This window comes from Mobula hypostoma, chromosome 3, assembly GCF_963921235.1.
Source record: "Mobula hypostoma chromosome 3, sMobHyp1.1, whole genome shotgun sequence".
Classification (NCBI taxonomy): Eukaryota; Metazoa; Chordata; class Chondrichthyes; order Myliobatiformes; family Myliobatidae; genus Mobula; species Mobula hypostoma.
In genome coordinates this window covers 29898836-29917953 of record NC_086099.1, presented here as the reverse complement: position 1 = coordinate 29917953, position 19118 = coordinate 29898836, and the positions used below count along the sequence as shown (strand labels likewise).

At 40.6% G+C, this 19118-nt stretch overlaps 1 protein-coding gene across 5 annotated transcripts in view; it reads left to right on the top strand.

Annotated features, from left to right (window-relative positions):
* LOC134343917 (probable E3 ubiquitin-protein ligase HERC1) overlaps positions 1 to 19118 on the top strand; it is a 295654-nt gene that overhangs the window by 29920 nt on the left and 246616 nt on the right. For 4 of the 5 annotated variants that reach the window (XM_063042841.1, XM_063042839.1, XM_063042838.1 and 1 more), the window contains exons 4-10: positions 879 to 1058; positions 2566 to 2877; positions 5272 to 5368; positions 8603 to 8746; positions 11742 to 11869; positions 13037 to 13181; positions 15411 to 15582. In XM_063042841.1, coding sequence (XP_062898911.1) covers positions 879 to 1058; positions 2566 to 2877; positions 5272 to 5368; positions 8603 to 8746; positions 11742 to 11869; positions 13037 to 13181; positions 15411 to 15582 — 1178 coding nt within the window. Of the gene's footprint in view, positions 1 to 878; positions 1059 to 2565; positions 2878 to 5271; positions 5369 to 8602; positions 8747 to 11741; positions 11870 to 13036; positions 13182 to 15410; positions 15591 to 19118 lie in introns of those variants that run through there. The other variant, XM_063042842.1, reaches the window with a different exon arrangement.

Sequence of the window (19118 nt, the reverse complement as noted above, 5' to 3'; positions counted from 1 at the left end):
TAGAGCTGTGTTTAGCCACACTGTCATGATTGCAGGAAGGGTAAGGCTAAGCATGCATCCTTGACGTATGTCTGTGTTAATTGTCAGTGAGTAAATGTTGCCTGTACTGAAGGTGGTTCCCTGATAAGGAAGTAGAGGATCCGTTTGCAGTGGGAGGTTCAGAGGCCCAGGTTTAGAAGCTTGCTGATTAATGCAGTGGGGATGGTGGTACTGAACACTGAGCTGTAATTGATAAACAGCAGTACTACAAATGTTTTGTTGTTATCCAAATGCTCTAAAGCAGAATGTAGAGCCAGTGAGAATGTGTCCACTATAGATCCATTACAGTAGTAAACAATCTGCAGTGTGTCCGGGTCCTTGCTCAGCCAGGAGTTAATCATCACTACAACCAGCCTCTTGAAATGTTTCGTTACAATGGAAATGCTGCTGGGCAATAATCTTTGAGTCAGTTCACCCTTTAGTTCTTGGGCACCAGTATGATTGCTGTCCTTTTGAAGCAGGTTGGAACCTCATACCTCAGTAATGACAAGTTGAAGATGTCTAGGTTTTCTGTATCTGACTAAATACACTGTCAGGGTCTCACGCCTGAAGTTCTGGCATGATTACAGCAGTAACATTCTTTAAATTCATCAACAATACCAAACTTTGAGATGTGGCAAATTGTAAGGATGATACCAATCAATTATAGCAGGGCACAGCTAGACTGGCAAAATGAGCAGGAAACTGCTCATTTAACAGAAGGAAGTGTGAGGTGGGAAGGGGCAACATGGACTTCAAGGTGCAGTTTATGTGTATAGATCTTTGAGGGAGTAGTTATCAAATATAGAGCATATATCATAGTAAGTATGTAATTTTAATATGTGTAATCTTATTTCCAGATTTGCAGCTTAGCACTAGATTGCCTATGCAGTACCAGTTCTCATAACTCTCAAAGTCATGACTGTGAAGCAAGAGCTGTGTATGTTTGGGGAAGTAACAGCAGCCATCAACTGGCAGAAGGGACTCTAGAGAAAATCTTGCAGCCCAAATTAGCACATGGATTTGCTAATGCAAAGACGGTAAGCAATGCAAGAATTATTGTCTAGATTTTGATAAATGTACTCTGTAGATCCTCGCAAGGTTGCAAACACACAATTTATGTACAGCATTAGGGAGACCTGTGGGACGGATAAATGGCTGCTGTAGAGCTGTGGTTATCTTCTGCTGTGCCTGGGAACTTGGATCATGACTGCATTTCCAACTTGCAAATTGTTTAGCTTACCAACCATTCACAGGAATGGAATCCCAACATTACCTGGGGAGTACCTGTGTTGCAATTTGAAAGCTAACCTTAAAGCTGACATGATAATGTATGATTAAATCATTTATGACTATGAATCATAAAGTCTTACTGTTAATTAGTGATTTTTTTTGCTACAGTGGCAATATGCAATATGTTATACCTCAACTGTTCACATTTATTTAAATTATTGACATTTGTGCATGTGACCATTCTGCCAATTGTTAATTGCTTTTAGCTGTTTGCACTATTGTCTTGTAAAGTGTTGTTGTCTGTAATATCTGTAATGGTATTACCCTGTGTTTTATGCTTGGTGCTAAACTGCAATCAATTCTGGAATGTTAATAAAGTGATTCTGATTAATTAATTGTTCTTTGTTTTTGGATGTACGAATAAACAATCAACTTCTGATGATTTTCATGGTTGATGTAAGTGATAAACTACAAATGCAAACTTTGATCACTGCTGGCAAGGGTAATTTTTAAGATAGTTGATAAATAACTTTTTTAATACCTGCCTGTAGTTTTATCAAGTTTATGGAGCTGTACTTTGTTTCTGACTCTATATCTCAGGATTCAATTACCTTGCCTCTTATCCTTCAGGTTTTCTACTATATTGCTTTTCAATCTTACTCTATATTTTTGCATACTACAGTCACCTGGTCCCAAAAGTTATTGTTATTTTTTAGTTTAGAAATTATTTCTAAAATCAAATCATTGAGACAACTGTATGACCTATAGTGGTCCCAGCGTAGGGCAGTATGGATTGTCCTGTGATCTGAATAATTAACCTTTATACACCTAATCTTTGCTTTTTCTTTCAGGCAGTATGCAATCTATTCAGAACTTTGACCCCAGTCTATCTCCTAATCTTGGGCATGAGTCTGCCACATCTTGTTTATTTAAACAAAGTTAATTTCATCTTCATAAACATGAACTGGTTTTTTTCAAAATATATTTGTAAAAAGGAAAGAAAAAACTTTTTAAAGATCTGTTTCTCTCCATCACTTATATGACAGGAGAGGACGAATTAATGTGTTCAAGCCAAAGCACAGAGGAATCAAATGAATTTGTATAACAGTGCATAAAAATGAGCTGTAGATGCAGCTGAGAGAAGTTATTTAAGCACTTAGGAAAATAACTATGAAAAGATTTTGTTTTATTTGGATGTATTTTCTGATATATCAAGAGTCACAACTCAATAAATAAGTGAGAAACAGGTCTATGTCTACAAGCTAACAAGCTATTTATCTAGTGTCAAGTTTAGAAAACTAATTTTTCTTCCAGATTGAGGCTGGCCAGTATTGCACATTTGCAGTTTCAGAAGATGGCTCTGTGAAAGCTTGTGGAAAAGGCAGCTATGGCAGACTTGGACTGGGTGACTCCAACAATCAGTCAACAGCTAAGAAGCTCACATTTGAACCTCATCGGAGCATCTGTAAAGTATCATCCTCAAAAGGTTCAGATGGACACACGCTAGCAGTAACTGCAGAAGGAGAGCTGTTCAGTTGGGGAGATGGCGATTATGGGAAGCTTGGACATGGAAACAGCGCGACCCAGAAGTATCCCAAATTGATTCATGGACCGTTACTAGGGAAGGTACTAACTGTTAGCAAAATATTTCAATTTCATGATTTTTTAATTTGTTCTTCATCTTTTGTTAGAAATGTGATCTTGGTTCACCAAGCAAATGGCTGCTCATTTTACTCATGTGAAAATTTACATTAACATTTCAAATGGGCATCCTCTGTCCAGAACCGCAAAATGTGTGAGATGTAATATTTAAGTACAGAAATAAAGAAGTTGTACTTTCCAAAGTACAAAAAACGGGAGGGTTTTGTGCAATTATAGTGCAGGAGAGGTTCGATGTGAGACAGGGTGATGGTGCTAAATAAAATAGCATTACGTTGCAGTAAGTAAAGAAGCAAAAAAAATCTAGAGTGATGAAAATGGAAATTGTAGGATTATTATCAATGCCAATTGACCGCCCCACCCTCCCACTCCAAAATTTGGAGACATTGGCTTTCTTCTTTAAATTCTTAAACTCAATAAATATCGAATCAGGAAGCCTATATTATCAAACAACATAGGCTTATACTAGAACTTGAGCTCATTGGAACCATTATCAGTCAAGAATAGAAACAAGAATAGTGTAAAGAATTATAAAATAAATGTTCCGGACGTTAGAGGTTTGCTTGGGAAATGAATGGAGAGTTACTTCAATGGTTTGTTTGATGATCTGAGTGCGGAGGAATTAACAGAGAAAACAATATTTATTATACAGTATATGTAAAGTCGTACAAGTAACTGGCTGTTTTAACTCCCTGGAAAGTTGAAAAGGATAATGTATGTGAGTCATTTAATATCTGATCGGACTAAAGTACAGGTTTCCCCCGCTATCCAAAGGTAGAGTGTCCCTGTGAAACGGTTCGTAAGCCGGAATGTCGTAAAGTGAATAAGCAATTACCATTTATTAATATGGGAAAAACTTTTGAGCATTCCCAGACCCAAAAGATAACCTACAAAATCATGCCAAATAACAGATAAACCTAAAATAACAGTAACATATAGTAAAAGCAGGAATGATATGATAAATGCACAGCCTATATAAAGTAGAAATACTTTTCTACAGCACTGTCTAGCACAGCGAAAATCTTGCGGAAGCGCTCTCGGCAGAAACACTCTCTCCAGTAACCGTTAAGCTATGAAGCTGCCAAATCATACCAAATAACACATAAAAATACACAGCCTATATGAAGTAGAAATAATGTATATACAGTGTAGTTTCACTTACCGGAATCGGGAAGACTCCAATAAATTGCAGTTTCGTCACAGTTAAACACTTGCTTATATGAATAACCACCTGACACAATTGGCAATCGCCTCTGATCTGGGCCAACAGTTCCGTGCGGCACCTAAGTAATTAGCTTGTTTATTTCAGCTTTTTTCTTAAAGATGTGCTGGGTGCGTTCCGACTACTGCTGCACCACTGCATTCTTCGCGGCAATGTATCAGTCCACGGCCCAGAGGTTGGGGACCACTGCTTAAACTCTGAAGCTGCTCTCGCCTCAGAAACCAATCAAACCACCCATGACTACCTTTAAACTCCACTTTCGCAACACTTTCACCATCGTCCAGTGCTTTCTGGTTCAGCTTATTAAAAAGACTGACTGATTTCTCCTTAAGTATAAGAAAACTTAACGGAACACCATGCTTTATACACCCATCAATCCACTCAAGCAATAGACTTAACATTTTATCCATTATTGGATGCCGACTAAGAGAGACCACTTTGCTATGAGCAGAACCAACAGTAACATCGGCAGCTTTCAAAATTCTCTCTCTCTGCGTATAACTGGTGCGAATGGTGGACGCAATGTCCTTACTTCGTTCACCACGATGGAAACGCTTAATTATGTCTAGTTTTACGCGAAGTGTAACACCCTTACGAGCTCTTTTAGGCTTCTCCGATACCTTAGAACTCATCTTGCTAACGGATGCACAAAATAAATCGAGATAAAGCACGTGTTTAGGCAATGTCGGCTAGAATGCAGTTCCAGGGGAGGAGCTTGGCTGCTCGGGCGCACGCTGCCTTTTTTCGTAACAGTGAAAACACCTTCTGTTAGTGAAAACAGGTAACTAATGTAGGTCTTTCGTAACAGTGAGGTGTCGTAAAGTAAACGTTCGGAAAATGGGGGCCACTTGTACTGTAGTTCTTAGCAACAACTTTGCCAAAAGAAACATGAAAGTCAATGATGAGTCATTGACCTAAGCAGCTTTGTTTCTCTCTCTACTGGTGCAGCCTACTTGCTGAGTGTTTTTAGCATTGTCTGTTTCCTTTAACATAAAAAAGCAAGCCTATCATTTATATAGCTAGGGTTCATGACATTCAGTGAAGTGCTGTCATTATAGTAATCATGAAATTATTTGCAATATCAATATTTGTGAGTGACCAGGATAGTCACTAATATCTGCATTTTTTTTCTTTTGTAGATTGTAGTCTGTGTGTCAGCAGGATATAGACACAGTGCATCAGTAACAACTGATGGAGAACTTTACACCTGGGGAGAGGGAGACTTTGGCAGACTTGGTCAGTACTTACAATACAGGTTATTCTCATTTTTGTTCTGCAACAGGATGAGAGATCATCTTAACAAAATTAAAATGTCCAGTTCAAAACTGGGCAGAAATTCAAAGGTTTCAAAGGTACATTTAATGTCAGACAAATGTATACAATATACATCCTGAAATACTTTTTTTTCACAACCGTCCATGAAAACAGAGGAGTGCCCCAAAGAATGAATGACAGTTAAATGTTAGAACCACAAAGCCCCACCCGCTCCCCCTCCCACGCATAAGCAGTAGCAAAGCAACAATCCCCCCTCCCCCACCAACAAGATAAAAAGCATTGGCGGCACCACTGAGCACTCAAGCGTGCAGCAAAGCTTCAGCAAAGACACAGACTTTCAGTACCCCAAAGACTACTCATTCACCCAGTATTTGACCTACCACAGGCTCTCTGTCTCCCTAATAGCGAAGAAAGGGGTGTCTCCTTTTCACAGCGAGAGGGAAGCCATAACAAACAACTCGCTGATTTACGATGTTAAAAGTACGTTGCATCATTTATCTCAGAGCTCTGTGCCCAAAGAATTCGCATCTCTGGGCACACAGCCAGCAACCAGCTCACTGCTTTCGAGCTTCCATCTCCCACGATACACCAGATTCCTGCGGAGACACTGACATTTGGTCCGCCCATCTCCAGAGCCACAAGATCCTGGAACTCCGAAGGCAAGCTAATCTCTTACGCCGCATCCTTGGCATATCGAATAATGGCCAGTCGTGAAACCCCGAGAGCTGGTCCCATTCCCACAAAGAACCGAAGTCAGCGTGCAACTCCAGGTCAGGGTCTTCAAAAGAACCCTGAAAGGGAAAAATAGAGATATTGAAGATGGAAATAGAGCTGTTTCCAAAGATGCAAGCAAAGGAGTTGCTGTTAGGTGCCATTATCCTTCCTAAGCTCCTCCTCCAATTACTTTTAAATAAACATTTAGTGTATCAATCCAGGAGAAACAGGAACCTGAATATTAATAATAAAACTCAAAGTCACATGGAAATTTTTGGTGTATTTCAAGAGAGCAGTAATACGCAAGGAGATTATTTTGACTCTGTTAATTTGCAGAGATAAAGGGCAGTAATTCAGACTAACTAGAGCTTTCGACTTGAAGTAAAATGGCAATTCCCATGCTTTAGTATTAAAAGTATGTGGGGAGACATTGATTCAAATTTTTAAAAGTTTATTTTTATTAATTCTGCATGATGGAATGATAGATAGTGTTTCAGGACTGGCAGCCACTAAGTATTCAGTCTCTGCAATAAGAATTGAGCTACTCTCAAATATGTTTCTGCTAACTTTTGATTGAAATAAAATGTTACATTTAAGATATAGTAGATCCATGAAATGGATGTGTAGCTGTCAGAAACATTCTAAGAACAGTAGGGCTTAAATGAAAGCAGCCCCACTATTGTTGCTGCCCTCACCCCATCTCCTCCATTTCTGGAATAACAGTGCTCACCCTATCTTCCTGCTGCCTTAACAGAGAGTTCCTTTTGTCCTTGCCTACCACCGCGTGAGCCTCCACAGCCAACAGATCATTCTCTATATATCCTATCATCTATAACTTGTAACAATTACAGCACGGAAACAGGCCATCTCGGCCCTTCTAGTCCGTGCCGAACTCTTAACCTATCCTAGCCCCACCGACTTGCAGTCAGCCCATAACCCTCCATTCCTTTCCTGTCCATATATCTATCCAATTTAACTTTAAGCGACAACATAGAACCTTCCTCAACCACTTCTGCTGGAAGCTCATCCCACACAGCTACCACTCTCTGAGTAAAGAAGTTCCCCCTCATGTTACCCCTAAACTTTTGTCCTCTAACTCTCAACCGATGTCCTCTTGTTTGAATCTTCCCCACTCTCAATGGAAAAAGTCTAACCACGTCAACTCTATCAATCCCCCTCATAATTTTAAACACCTCTATCAAGTCCCCCCTCAAACTTCTACGCTCCAAAGGATAAAGACCTAATCTCCAGGGGATTCCTACCACCAAGCATATCTATATTTCCTGCCCCCTCCACTTTCTGTAGAGATCACTCTGATTCCCTTGTCAATTCGTCCCTCCCCACTAATCTCCCTCTTGGCACTTAGCTCTACAAGTAGCCAAAGTGCTACACCTACCCATTCACTTCCTCCCTCACCCTCCATTTAGGGCCCCGAACAGTCCTTCCTGGTGAGGCAACACTTCACTTGCAACTCTGCTGGGATCATCTGTTGTGTCCAGTGCTCCCGATGTGGCCTCTTCTACATTGGTGAGACCCATCGTAAATTGAGTCCCACTTTGTTGAACACCTTTGCTCCATCCGCCAAAAGCAGAACTTCCCGGTGGCCAAAGATTTTAATTCAGATTCCCATTCCCATTCTGACTTGTCACCCACAGGGTGGAGGAATGACACCTTGTATTCTGTCTGAGTAGCCTCCAACCTAATGGCATGAATATCAATTTCTCCCTCCGGTTAAAAGAAATCCCTCCCCTCTTCTTTCATTCCCAACTCTGGCCTCTTACCTCTTCTCACCTGCCTATCACTTCCCCTTGAGTCCCCTCCTTCTTCCCTTTCTCCTAATATCCACTCTCTCCTCCATTCAGATTCCTTCTTCTCCGGCCCTTTATCTTTCCTGCCCACCTGGCTTCTCCTGTCACCTTCTAGCTATCCTCCTTCCCTCACCTTGTTATTCTGGCATTTTCCCCCTTCCTTTCTGGGTCTCCCAAAAGGGTCTTAGCAAAACGTCAACTGTTTATTCATTTCCATGGATGTTGCCTGACCTGATGTGTTCCTCTAGCATTTTGTGTGTGTTGCTTTGGATTTCCAACATCTGCAGAACTTGTGTTTATGTTGAACTCTTGTCAGTTTTCAAGTCATCATTTGGAGTCCCAAGCACATGCATAGGAGCAATTCATTTAAGATTTAAGGTTTGTTCATATTCATTAAGGTCATGTTACATCCATATCCTTGCTCCATAGTGGAAAAAAAATTAGTGCTGTTTCTATCCATTTTGCAAATGATTAGCTTTTTATTGATTTAAAATTAAGTATAGTTGCAAACATAGACTTTTACTTAGTCATTTACACCAAAGCACATTTTCATATGATAGTTGTTTGCTATTCTAATTTTAATTTGAAACTTGCTGAATATGACAAGTAAAACGTAAAAGCTACATATCCTATTCTTCTGGTATATAGTTTATCTATTTCTTTCAAACTTTAGGACATAGTGATAGTCATAGTCGCAATCTGCCAGCTCTCGTTAAAGATATCAATGGCGTTGGGCAAGTAGCTTGTGGCAGTTCTCACACTCTTGCTGTATCTCAGGATGGACGGACAGTTTGGTCATTTGGAGGGGGAGACAATGGTAAGCCTTGTCCATTTTTATTTATTCAACAACAATATCAATTACAGCCAAAGATAAGCAACGCCTTAATTTTATACTTACTATCCTGATTTTCAAATTCATTGGAGGTGATGTCCCTTTCTATTTCTGTAGTCCCCTCCAGCCCTATGTCCCTTTGAAATAATTGTTTTATTATGATTCTAGCACTTGAGCATCCTAAACTTAATTGTATCATCATTTAGGGTCTTTTAGGTAGTTTTGGAATTCATTTTCTAAACCCAACTCTTGTTCCTCTAAGTACCAAGGAAATGGAAGGAGGAAGCCATTTGCAAAATTTTGATATACAGCACTCTATCAATCTACCTTGATAATCAGCAACTGACTCACCACAGATTCTTTGGTTTAAAATAAAAGGCAAACATTAGCCAGCTTCTAAATGAAAAATTTTTTTCCCATCTCAGTCTTGAATGTTCAACTGCTCATATTGATTCTGTGAACCCTGGTTCTAGCCACTGAGGCATATGGAAATATCACCTTGCTTCTAATCTGTCAAACCTAATATTGATTTTGTCCTTGGCATTGTTGATAGTTATATGAGTATCTTCCATATTGTTGGCTTGTTTAGAAAAATGAAAAAGTTGTGAGTGATTGTAAATGATACTGAGATGTTATACAGACAAATCATCTTTGAGAAAAGCAAGGTAATGTGTAGCTTTCAGATAGTTGATCATCTCACTGCCTCACTATCAATATGCCTTCAGATTAATTCTGCTGTAGATATTGATAGTGTTTTACCAGAAAATGTCCCTATTATGTGGATTTAATAATTGTACAGGTTGCACAATGTTGTGTTTAATTTTTTCGATGATTTTAAGTTCCCTGGCCCCCACTGCCTTATTTTCACCATGGATATCCAGTCCCTATATACCTCCGTCCCCCATCAGGAAGGTCTCAAAGCTCTCCGCTTCTTTTTGGATTCTGGACCTAACCAGCTCCCCTCTACCACCACGTTCCTCCATCTAGCGGAATTAGTCCTTACTCTTAATAATTTCTCCTTTGGCTCCTCCCACTTCCTCCAAACTAAAGGTGTAGCCATGGGCACCCATATGGGTCCCAGCTATGCCTGCCTTTTTGTTGGCTTTGTGGAACAGTTCATGTTCCAAGCCTATACCGGTATCCGTCCCCCACTTTTCCTTCGCTACATCGACAACTGCATTGGTGCTGCTTCCTGAATACATGCTGAGCTCGATGACTTCATCAACTTTGCCTCTAACTTTCACCCTGCCCTCAAATTTACCTGGTCCATTTCTGACACCTCCCTCCCCTTTCTTGATCTTTCTGTCTCTATCTCTGGAGACAGCTTATCTACTGATGTCTACTATAAGCCTACGGACTCTCACTCTATTATTCTTCCCACCCTGTCTCTTGCAAAAATGCCATTCCCTTCTCGCAATTCCTCTGTCTCCGCCGCATCTGCTGTCAGGATGAGGCTTTTCATTCCAGGACGAGGGAGATATCCTCCTTTTTTAAAGAAAGGGGCTTCCCTTCCTCCACCATCAACTCTGCTCTCAAACGCATCTCCCCCATTTCACGCACATCTGCTCTCACCCCATCCTCCCGCCACCCCACTTGGGATAGGGTTCCCCTTGTCCTCACCTACCACCTCACCAGCCTCCGGGTCCAGCATGTAATTCTCCATAACTCCCGCCACCTCCAAAGGGATCCCACCACCAAGTACATCTTTCCCTCTCCCCCCTCTTTCTGCTTTCCGCAGGGATCGCTCCCTACGCGACTCCCTTGTCCATTCGTCCCCCCCATCCCTTCCCACCAATCTCCCTCCCAGCACTTATCCTTGTAAGGGGAACAAGTGCTACACATGCCCTTACGCTTCCTCCCTCACCACCATTCAGGGCCCCAGGCAGTCCTTCCAGGTGAGGTGACACTTCACCTGGTGTGATATACTGCGTCCGGTGCTCCTGGTGTGGTCTTCTATATATTGGTGAGTCCCGATGCAGACTCGGAGACAGTTTCGCTGAACACCTACGCTCTGTCCGCCAGGGAAAGCAGGATCTCCCAGTGGCCACACATTATAATTCCACGTCCCATCTTCATTGTGATATGTCAATCCCTGGCCTCCTCTACTTTCAAGATGAAGCCACACTCAGTTTAGAAGAACAACACCTTATATTCCGTCTGGGTAGCCTCCAACCTGATGGCATGAACATTGATTTCTCTAACTTCCGTTAATGCCCCTCCTCCCCTTCTTACCCCATCCCTTATTTATTTATTTATTCCCCCCCACCTTTTCTGTCTCTCTCTTTTCTCTCTCTGTTCCTCTCACAATCACTCCTTGCCTGCTCTACATCTTCCTCTGGGCTCCCCTCCCTCTTTCTTTCTCCCTAGACCTCCCATCCCATGAATCTCCCCCTTCTCCAGCTCAGTATCCCTTTTGCCAATCAACGTTCCAGTTCTTAGCTTCATCCCTCCCCCTGCTGTCTTCTTCTATCATTTTGGATCTTCCCCTCCCCCTCCCACTTTCAAATCTCTTACTATCTCTTCTTTCAGTTAGTCCTGACGAAAGGTCTCGGCCCAAAACGTCGACTGTACTTCTTCCTATAGAAGTTGTCTGGCCTGCTGCGTTCCACCAGCATTTTGTGTGTGTTGCTTTAATTTTTGTTTGTCCTTTGTGACTATTTTCTCTTCCTCACCCATATCTTGAACAATTATTTACTGGATGAGCAAAATTCCTCTTCACTCTCAGGTGGACATGGCATCAGTGTGAAAAGAAGTTGCATAATCCTGGATGTATTGGCTAATGCTGATTCCTTAACTCTTGGTCAATATTATTAAAAGATTTATCTTGCCATTGCAATATTTTTGTTTCTGGGAACATTTATTCGGCCAGCACAAATCCTGTTCTACAGTATTTATACCTTAAAAGATATGTCAGTGTATTAGGACAATTTGAAAGAAATATGAATGTAGATAAGGGTACAAGACCTTTTATTGGTTATAGGTAAGCTTGGTCATGGAGATACTAACCGAGTGTACCGGCCAAAGATAATCGAAAGCTTCCAAGGACTGTATGTAAGGAAGGTTTGTGCTGGAAGTCAGTCTTCACTTGCCTTGACTTCTGCTGGACAGGTAAGAAGCAGTCAGATATGGATAAGAGATAACTTTGTAGCGGAATTAAGTTTAAGATTTATGTCCATGCTGATTCTCTACACATAAAATCAGTGGCGAATCACAGTTACTTAGCCAAATTCTATAGTAAAGGGAAAAAATTCATACTTTAATTTATGCTGATAAAATTAAATCAATCTGATTTTGATACATAATGAGAAATTGCTTCAGAACTTTACCTGTACCATATTTTTGAGTTCAGACAAAATGTATTCACTTTTGAATTTATAAAGTTCTTCCTTATTTGACTATGTAAAAGATATAGTGGCACAGATGTGTAGCCGATAAAGTAACATCTTACAGCGCCAGCGATTGGGTTACAACTCTCACCGCTATCTGTAAGGAGTTTGTATGCTCTCCTCGTGACTGGGGGTTTTCTCGGGATGCTTCAACTACCTCCCAAATTCCAATGACATGCGGGTTAGGGTTAGTATGTTGTGGGCGTGTTATGTTCGTTCCGGAAGCATGATGACACTTGTGGGCTGCCCCCATCATATCATCGGACTATGTAGGCATCGAGGCAAGCAACACATTTCACTGTATGTTTCGTTGTTTCAATATACATGTGACAAAAAAAGCTGATCTTTATCTTTGACATGTTCATAATATGTCACAAATATACATGTTTCAAGTGGTTGATTTTGAACACTAATTAATTGCATTTGGCAGATCCTTAGGCCTCCCTGCCCTGTTTGACTACTTCCTCTGATTTTCTCTGTTCCTGAATGTGCTTCCCTTCTTTTGTTTTTGTATATCATACTTTTTTTGTGCCTCCTCTCTAGCATATTAGCTGCATGGGTAAGAGACGGAGCCAACTACTTACTGTTGTCCACACTGCACCAGAATATGTGGATCCCTGGTCAGCCTCTAAAGCCACCTGAGGACCCACCAACAGACAACCCCTTAGGGAACCATCATACGCAACTCAAGTGATTGCACTACATCTGCCACTATTAACTGCATACACTTTTGAAATGTTGTAATTTTAAATAGCTACTTAATGCTTAAAAGCTAGTAAATTTTCAGATTCAGAATGCAGGAAGTGATTTGGATTGTCTATATTCAAAGGTCATCGTCTTTAAGATAGTAGATGAATAATATTCCAAATTATATATTTTCTCACTTCAGGTGTTTGCTTGGGGCTGCGGCTCTTGCCTAGGTAGTGGTTCTTCAGAAACAACAGCTCTCAGGCCACGACTAGTTGAGGAGCTGAATTCAACCAAAATCATCGATATTTCTTGTGGAGATAGCCATTGTTTGGCACTAACTCACGGTAAGATGCCCACTACTACCAAATGCATTTCATAATGCTGGAGAAAATATCCCGCAAAAATTTTATGTGATTTGATGGTTAATCAACAGAAAAAGAAGAATTCTAGGTCTAGCAATAGGCCTGATCAGTAATTGCATCGTGGGTGCTAATGCACCCAGAAACTCCATTTGTGAGTTTCTGTAACATGCCTTTGGAATTAGAGTTATAAAGCATGGAGCAAGCCCTTTGTCCAAACTCATCCATGCCGACTGAGGTACTTCAGTGGTTGAAGCGAAGCACATTTACAATTGGGCTAAATTGGGTGGTTGAAGAAGACTGTAAGACATAGAAGCAAAATTAAGCCACTTGGGCAATCAAATGCATTCTCCTGCCATTTCCCTGTAATGTTTTATTTGAACTTGTATTTTTGTGAGCTCCATGACCATGGCAATACATAAACAGAAGGTTGAGAGTTTTCAATTAAATGCTTTCAGTAATGGTAAGTAATATAATATCTGCAGATTTCCTCGTGTTTGCGTAATATAATTCATGCTGAGCTCGTTGACTTCATTAACTTTGCCTCCAACTTTCACCCTACCCTCAAGTTTACCTGGTCCATTTCCGACACCTCCCTCCCCTTTCTAGATCTTTCTGTCTCTATCTCTGGAGACAGCTTATCTACCGATGTCTACTATAAGCCTACTGACTCTCACAGCTATTTGGACTATTCCTTTTCTCACCCTGTCTCTTGCAAAAATGCCATCCCCTTCTCTCAATTCCTCCGTCTCTGCCGCATCTGCTCTCAGGATGAGGCTTTTCATTCCAGGACGAAGGAGATATCTCCCTTTTTTAAAGAAAGGGGCTTCCCCTCCTCCACCATCAACTCTGCTCTCAAACGCATCTCCCCTATTTCACGCACATCTGTTCTCACTCCATGCTCCCACCACCCCACTAGGAATAGGGTTCCCCTCGTCCTCACCTACCACCCCACCAGCCTCCGAGTCCAACATATAATTCTCCATAACTTCCGCAACCTCCAACGGGATCCCACCACTTCCCCTCACATCTTTCCCTCCCCCCCCCACTTTCCGCAGGGATCGCTCCCTACGCGACTCCCTTGTCCATTCGTCCCCCCCATCCCTCCCCACTAATCTCCCTCCTGGCACTTATCCTTGTAAACGGAACAAGTGCTACACATGCCCTTACACTTCCTCCCTCACCAGCATTCAGGGCCCCAGACAGAACTTCCAGGTGAGGCAACATTTCACCTGTGAGTCGGCTGGGGTAATATACTGCATCCGGTGTTCCCGATGTAGCCTTCTATATCTTGGCGAGACCCGACGCAGACTGGGAGCCGTTTCACTGAACACCTACGCTCTGTCCACCAGAGAAAGCAGGATCTCCCAGTGGCCACACATTTCAATTCCGCGCCTCATTCCTATTCTGATATGTCTATCCATGGCCTCCTCTACTGTCAAGATGAAACCACACTCAGGCTGGAGGAAGAACACCTTATATTCCGTCTGGGTAGCCTCCAACCTGATGGCATGAACATTGACTTCTCAAACTTCCGCTAATGCCCCACCTCCCCCTTGTACCCCATCCATTATTTATTTATATACACACATTCTTTTTCTCTCTCTCTCCTTTGTCCCTCTCACTATACCCCTTGCCCATCCTCTGGGCTTTCTCCCCTCCCCCCTTTGTCTTTCTTCCTGGGCCTCCTGTCCCATGATCCTTTCGTATCCCTTTTGCCAATCACCTGTCCAGCTCTTGGCTCCATCCCTCCCCCTCCTGTCTTCTATCATTTGGGATCTCCCCCTCCCCCTCCCACTTTCAAATCTCTTACTACCTCTTCTTTCATTTAGTCCTGACGAAGGGTCTCAGCCCTAAACGTTGACTGTACCTCTTCCTATAGATGCTGCCTGGCCTGCTGCGTTCACCAGCAACTTTTATGTGTGTTGCTTGAAATTCCAGCATCTGCAGATTTCCTTGTGTTTGCATAATATAATTCATGTTGGGCTCGGATACACATTAGTAGAACAAGATATGGTATCAAAGTATTGATTTTGAATTTGTGCATTAGTTGAAAGTCGTAAAAGTTCGAAGTCAGTTGAAACATTGGTACACTTATTCCTCAGATAACTGATGCATTTATATTTGACAGGTTCACTTTCTTATGTAATTTGAGTAGACCTTTCTTATGCCACTTGAAGTGTGCAACATAATTTATTTTTCTTATTCCAATAGACAATGAAGTTTATGCTTGGGGTAATAATGCAATGGGTCAATGTGGACAGGGGCATACATCAACCCCGATTTCTAAACCGAAGAAAGTAATTGGTCTGGATGGAATACCTATACAACAAATCACTGCAGGAACTTCTCACAGCTTAGCCTGGACAGCTGCTCCAACTGATAGGTAATGAGGTAACTTTACAAGTGTATCATCCATAAAATGATAAATTAACTGGACAAAGTTGTTTTATGGTTTTAAATGTGTTTGTATTTTTAAAATTTCAGTTAGAATAATTTGAATTTGTATTGTTAAATGAGCAGATCAGGGATAATGTGCACTTATATTTGGGTTTTTAAACTTATGTTTATTTTGAATAATTTGTTGTGTTGGGAACAATAATTACATTTTATTCAACATATGTCATTACAGATTTTGAACAGAATTTTCATAATATAATTGAACATTGTTGCACTATCTTTTGATTAAAGTCACAGTTATGTTTCTAGTTAATCAGTAGGTGTTGCATACATTCTTCACATACTGTTGGGTACTTAAGACCTTGATGCACATTTTGTCTACCTATTACAATAAACCTAATTCTGCTAAACTAATCCTGCTGACGATCCATGTGAGGATGTTTTAGTCTTGGTATAAAGTCAGTTTCTGTTCTGCCTGCCTGCCTGCAACAAAGAAAGAGAGACCCGTATAGGACATGTAATTTCTCTTTCAGGGTGTCTCAAAACTAGTGCAGTATTTCTGAACTATAATCACAGTTGTAATGTTAGAAATACAACTAATATATGTGCACCAACTCTCACAAACATCATTGTTGTGGTAATAACCAAGTAACCTGATTTTTTTCTTAAATAATGACAAAACCAGACTGCCATCCATTATTAGGCACAGCAAACCCTCTTCATTTAAGATCCCTGGATGTATTCTATTCTGGGTTTTTTTTGCTTTATAAACTTAACATTATTGGCCTTCTCATATCCTTCCCCATCCACCATTCCCTTTGCATATACGCGTTACAAACATGTTAGACACTTTTATTCAGTAGCATATATGTATTAAATGTGTTGTGTATATTTTTGTACAGGAGTAAATTTTATCGTATCTTACATTGTACCCTGATTTCTTGTTATTGAATACCACTCCATTTGGAATGCCCTTTGCAGATTTGCTTCTTCTTGGCATCAGTTCTATAGCATTTCTTTGTATCCTACTTCATGCATGTGTATGAATTTAATGTTGTGATAACAAAAGCAGATTACAATTCTAGAAGTCGGTGATGGCAATGCATTGTAAAGCTAGAAAGTATTCATTAGCACATCCTTATTGTGCTTAAATAGTGATCAATATTAGTGCTGTGTCATGACATAAAACTTCATAAATCAGCATTTTTGCAGATTCAGAGTAAAGCAGCTTCTTCTTTACCTGAATTATTTTTTAAAATCCCTAATGTTCCAGTGTGAATTTGTTTCCCTGGTACTCATTTCCCATTTGGTCCCCAGCATATCAGTTTAGGAATCATAAACCTTTGCTTGACAGCAGCTATTCTTTATGGCAGCAGTTAGAGGCTCTTATTTTACTTTGGAAGTTCAAAGTAAATTTATTATCAAAGTATGTATATCTCAACAAATACTACTCTTGAGATTCATTTTCATGCAGGCATTCACAGTAGAACAAAGAAATACAAGAGAATCAATGAAAAACTACACACACATATTGACAAGCATCTGATGTGCAAAAAAAGACAAATACAAAAACAAATAGTAATAATAGAGCTCAATAGTAAATTTAAAACAAAGCACTGTACACTTTCACTATACGCATGTTAACATATTCTTTTGGCATAATATCTTGGTCCACAACCAATCTGGAAAATTTACAAAGAAAAACAAGAACTGAAGCCCTCTTCCCAGAAACAGAGGGGTTCCTTGTGACAATACAGAACCAGGTGGTTAACATGAAAAATATCAAAAGTACATAATAAAAGACCAACAGATGCAAGATGATAAATGCAGACTATGCCACCAGAAACCATAAACAATCCAACACATTACAGGATCCTGCAGCAGTTTAACACAATCTGATTACTTACACAGGCACAATCAAGTGGCAAATATCATTCACCAAAATTTTACTTCAAAATACAAACTCAAAAAAGACACGATACTTTACAAATACATGCCTGATTCAGTTTTAGATTCAGAGTCCTAAAAGTTATATTACAAATGTTACATTATTACAGGTGGCCAATCCATTATAACCTTTTAGATATAATATTACAGGATAAACAAGAAAGAACAACATAATTAAAAGATACAGTGGTATGCAAAGGTTTGGGCACCCCGGTCAAAATTTCTGTTACTGTGAATAGTTAAGTGAGTAGAAGATGAACTGATCTCCAAGAATCATAAAGTTAAAGATGAAACTTTCTTTTCAACATTTTAAGCATGATTAGTGTATTCTTTTTGTTTTGTACAATTTCAGAGTGGAAAAAAAGAAAGGAGCACCATGCAAAAGTTTGGGCACCCCAAGAGATTTGAGTTCTCAGATAACTTTTACCAAGGTCTCAGACCTTAATTAGCTTGTTAGGGCTATGGCTTGTTCACAGTCATCGTTAGAAAGGCCAGGTGATGCAAATTTCAAAGCTTTATAAATACCCTGACTCCTCAAACCTTGTCCCAACAATCAGTAGCCATGGGCTCCTCTAAGCAGCTGCCTAGTACTCTGAAAATTAAAATAAATGATGCCCACAAAGCAGGAGAAGGCTATAAGAAGACAGAAAAGTGTTTTCAGGTAGCTGTTTCCTCAGTTCATAATGTAATTAAGAAATGGCAGTTAACAGGAACGGTGGAGGTCAAGTTGTGGTCTGGAAGACCAAGAAAACTTTCCGAGAGAACTGCTCGTAGGATTGCTAGAAAGGCAAATCAAACCCCCCACCCCCACCCCGTTTGACTGCAGAAGACCTTCAGGAAGATTTAGCAGAGTTTGGAGTGGTGGTGTACTGTTCTACTGTGCAGCGACACCTGCACAAATATGACCTTCATGGAAGAGTCATCAGAAGAAAACCTTTCCTGCGACCTCACCACAAAATTTAGTGTCAGAAGTTTGCAAAGGAACATCTAAGCAAGCCTGATGCATTTTGGAAACTGATGAAGTTAAAGTAGAAGTTTTTGGCCGCAATGAGCAAAGGTATGTTTGGAGAAAAAAGGGTGCAGAATTTCATGAAAAGAACACCTCTTCAACTGTTAAGCACAGGGTGAATCGATCATGCTTTGGGCTTGTGTTGCAGCCAGTGGCACGGAGAACATTTCACTGGTAGAGGGAAGAATGAATTCAATTAAATACCGGCAAATTCTGGAAGCAAACATCACACCGTCTGTAAAAAAAAAAGCAGAAGATGAAAAGAGGATGGCTTCTACAACAGGATAATGATCCAAAACACACCTCAAAATCCACAGTGGACTACCTCAAGAGGTGCAAGCTGAAGGTTCTGCCGTGGCCCTCACAGTTCCCCGACCTAAACATCATCGAAAATCTGTGGATAGACCTCAAAAGAGCAGTGCATGCAAGATGGCCCAAGAATCTCACAGAACTAGAAGCCTTTTGCAAGGAAGAATGGGCAAAATTCCCCCAAACAAGAATTGAAAGACTTAGCTGGCTACAGAAAGTGTCTACAAGCCGTGATACTTGCCAAAGGGGGTGTTACT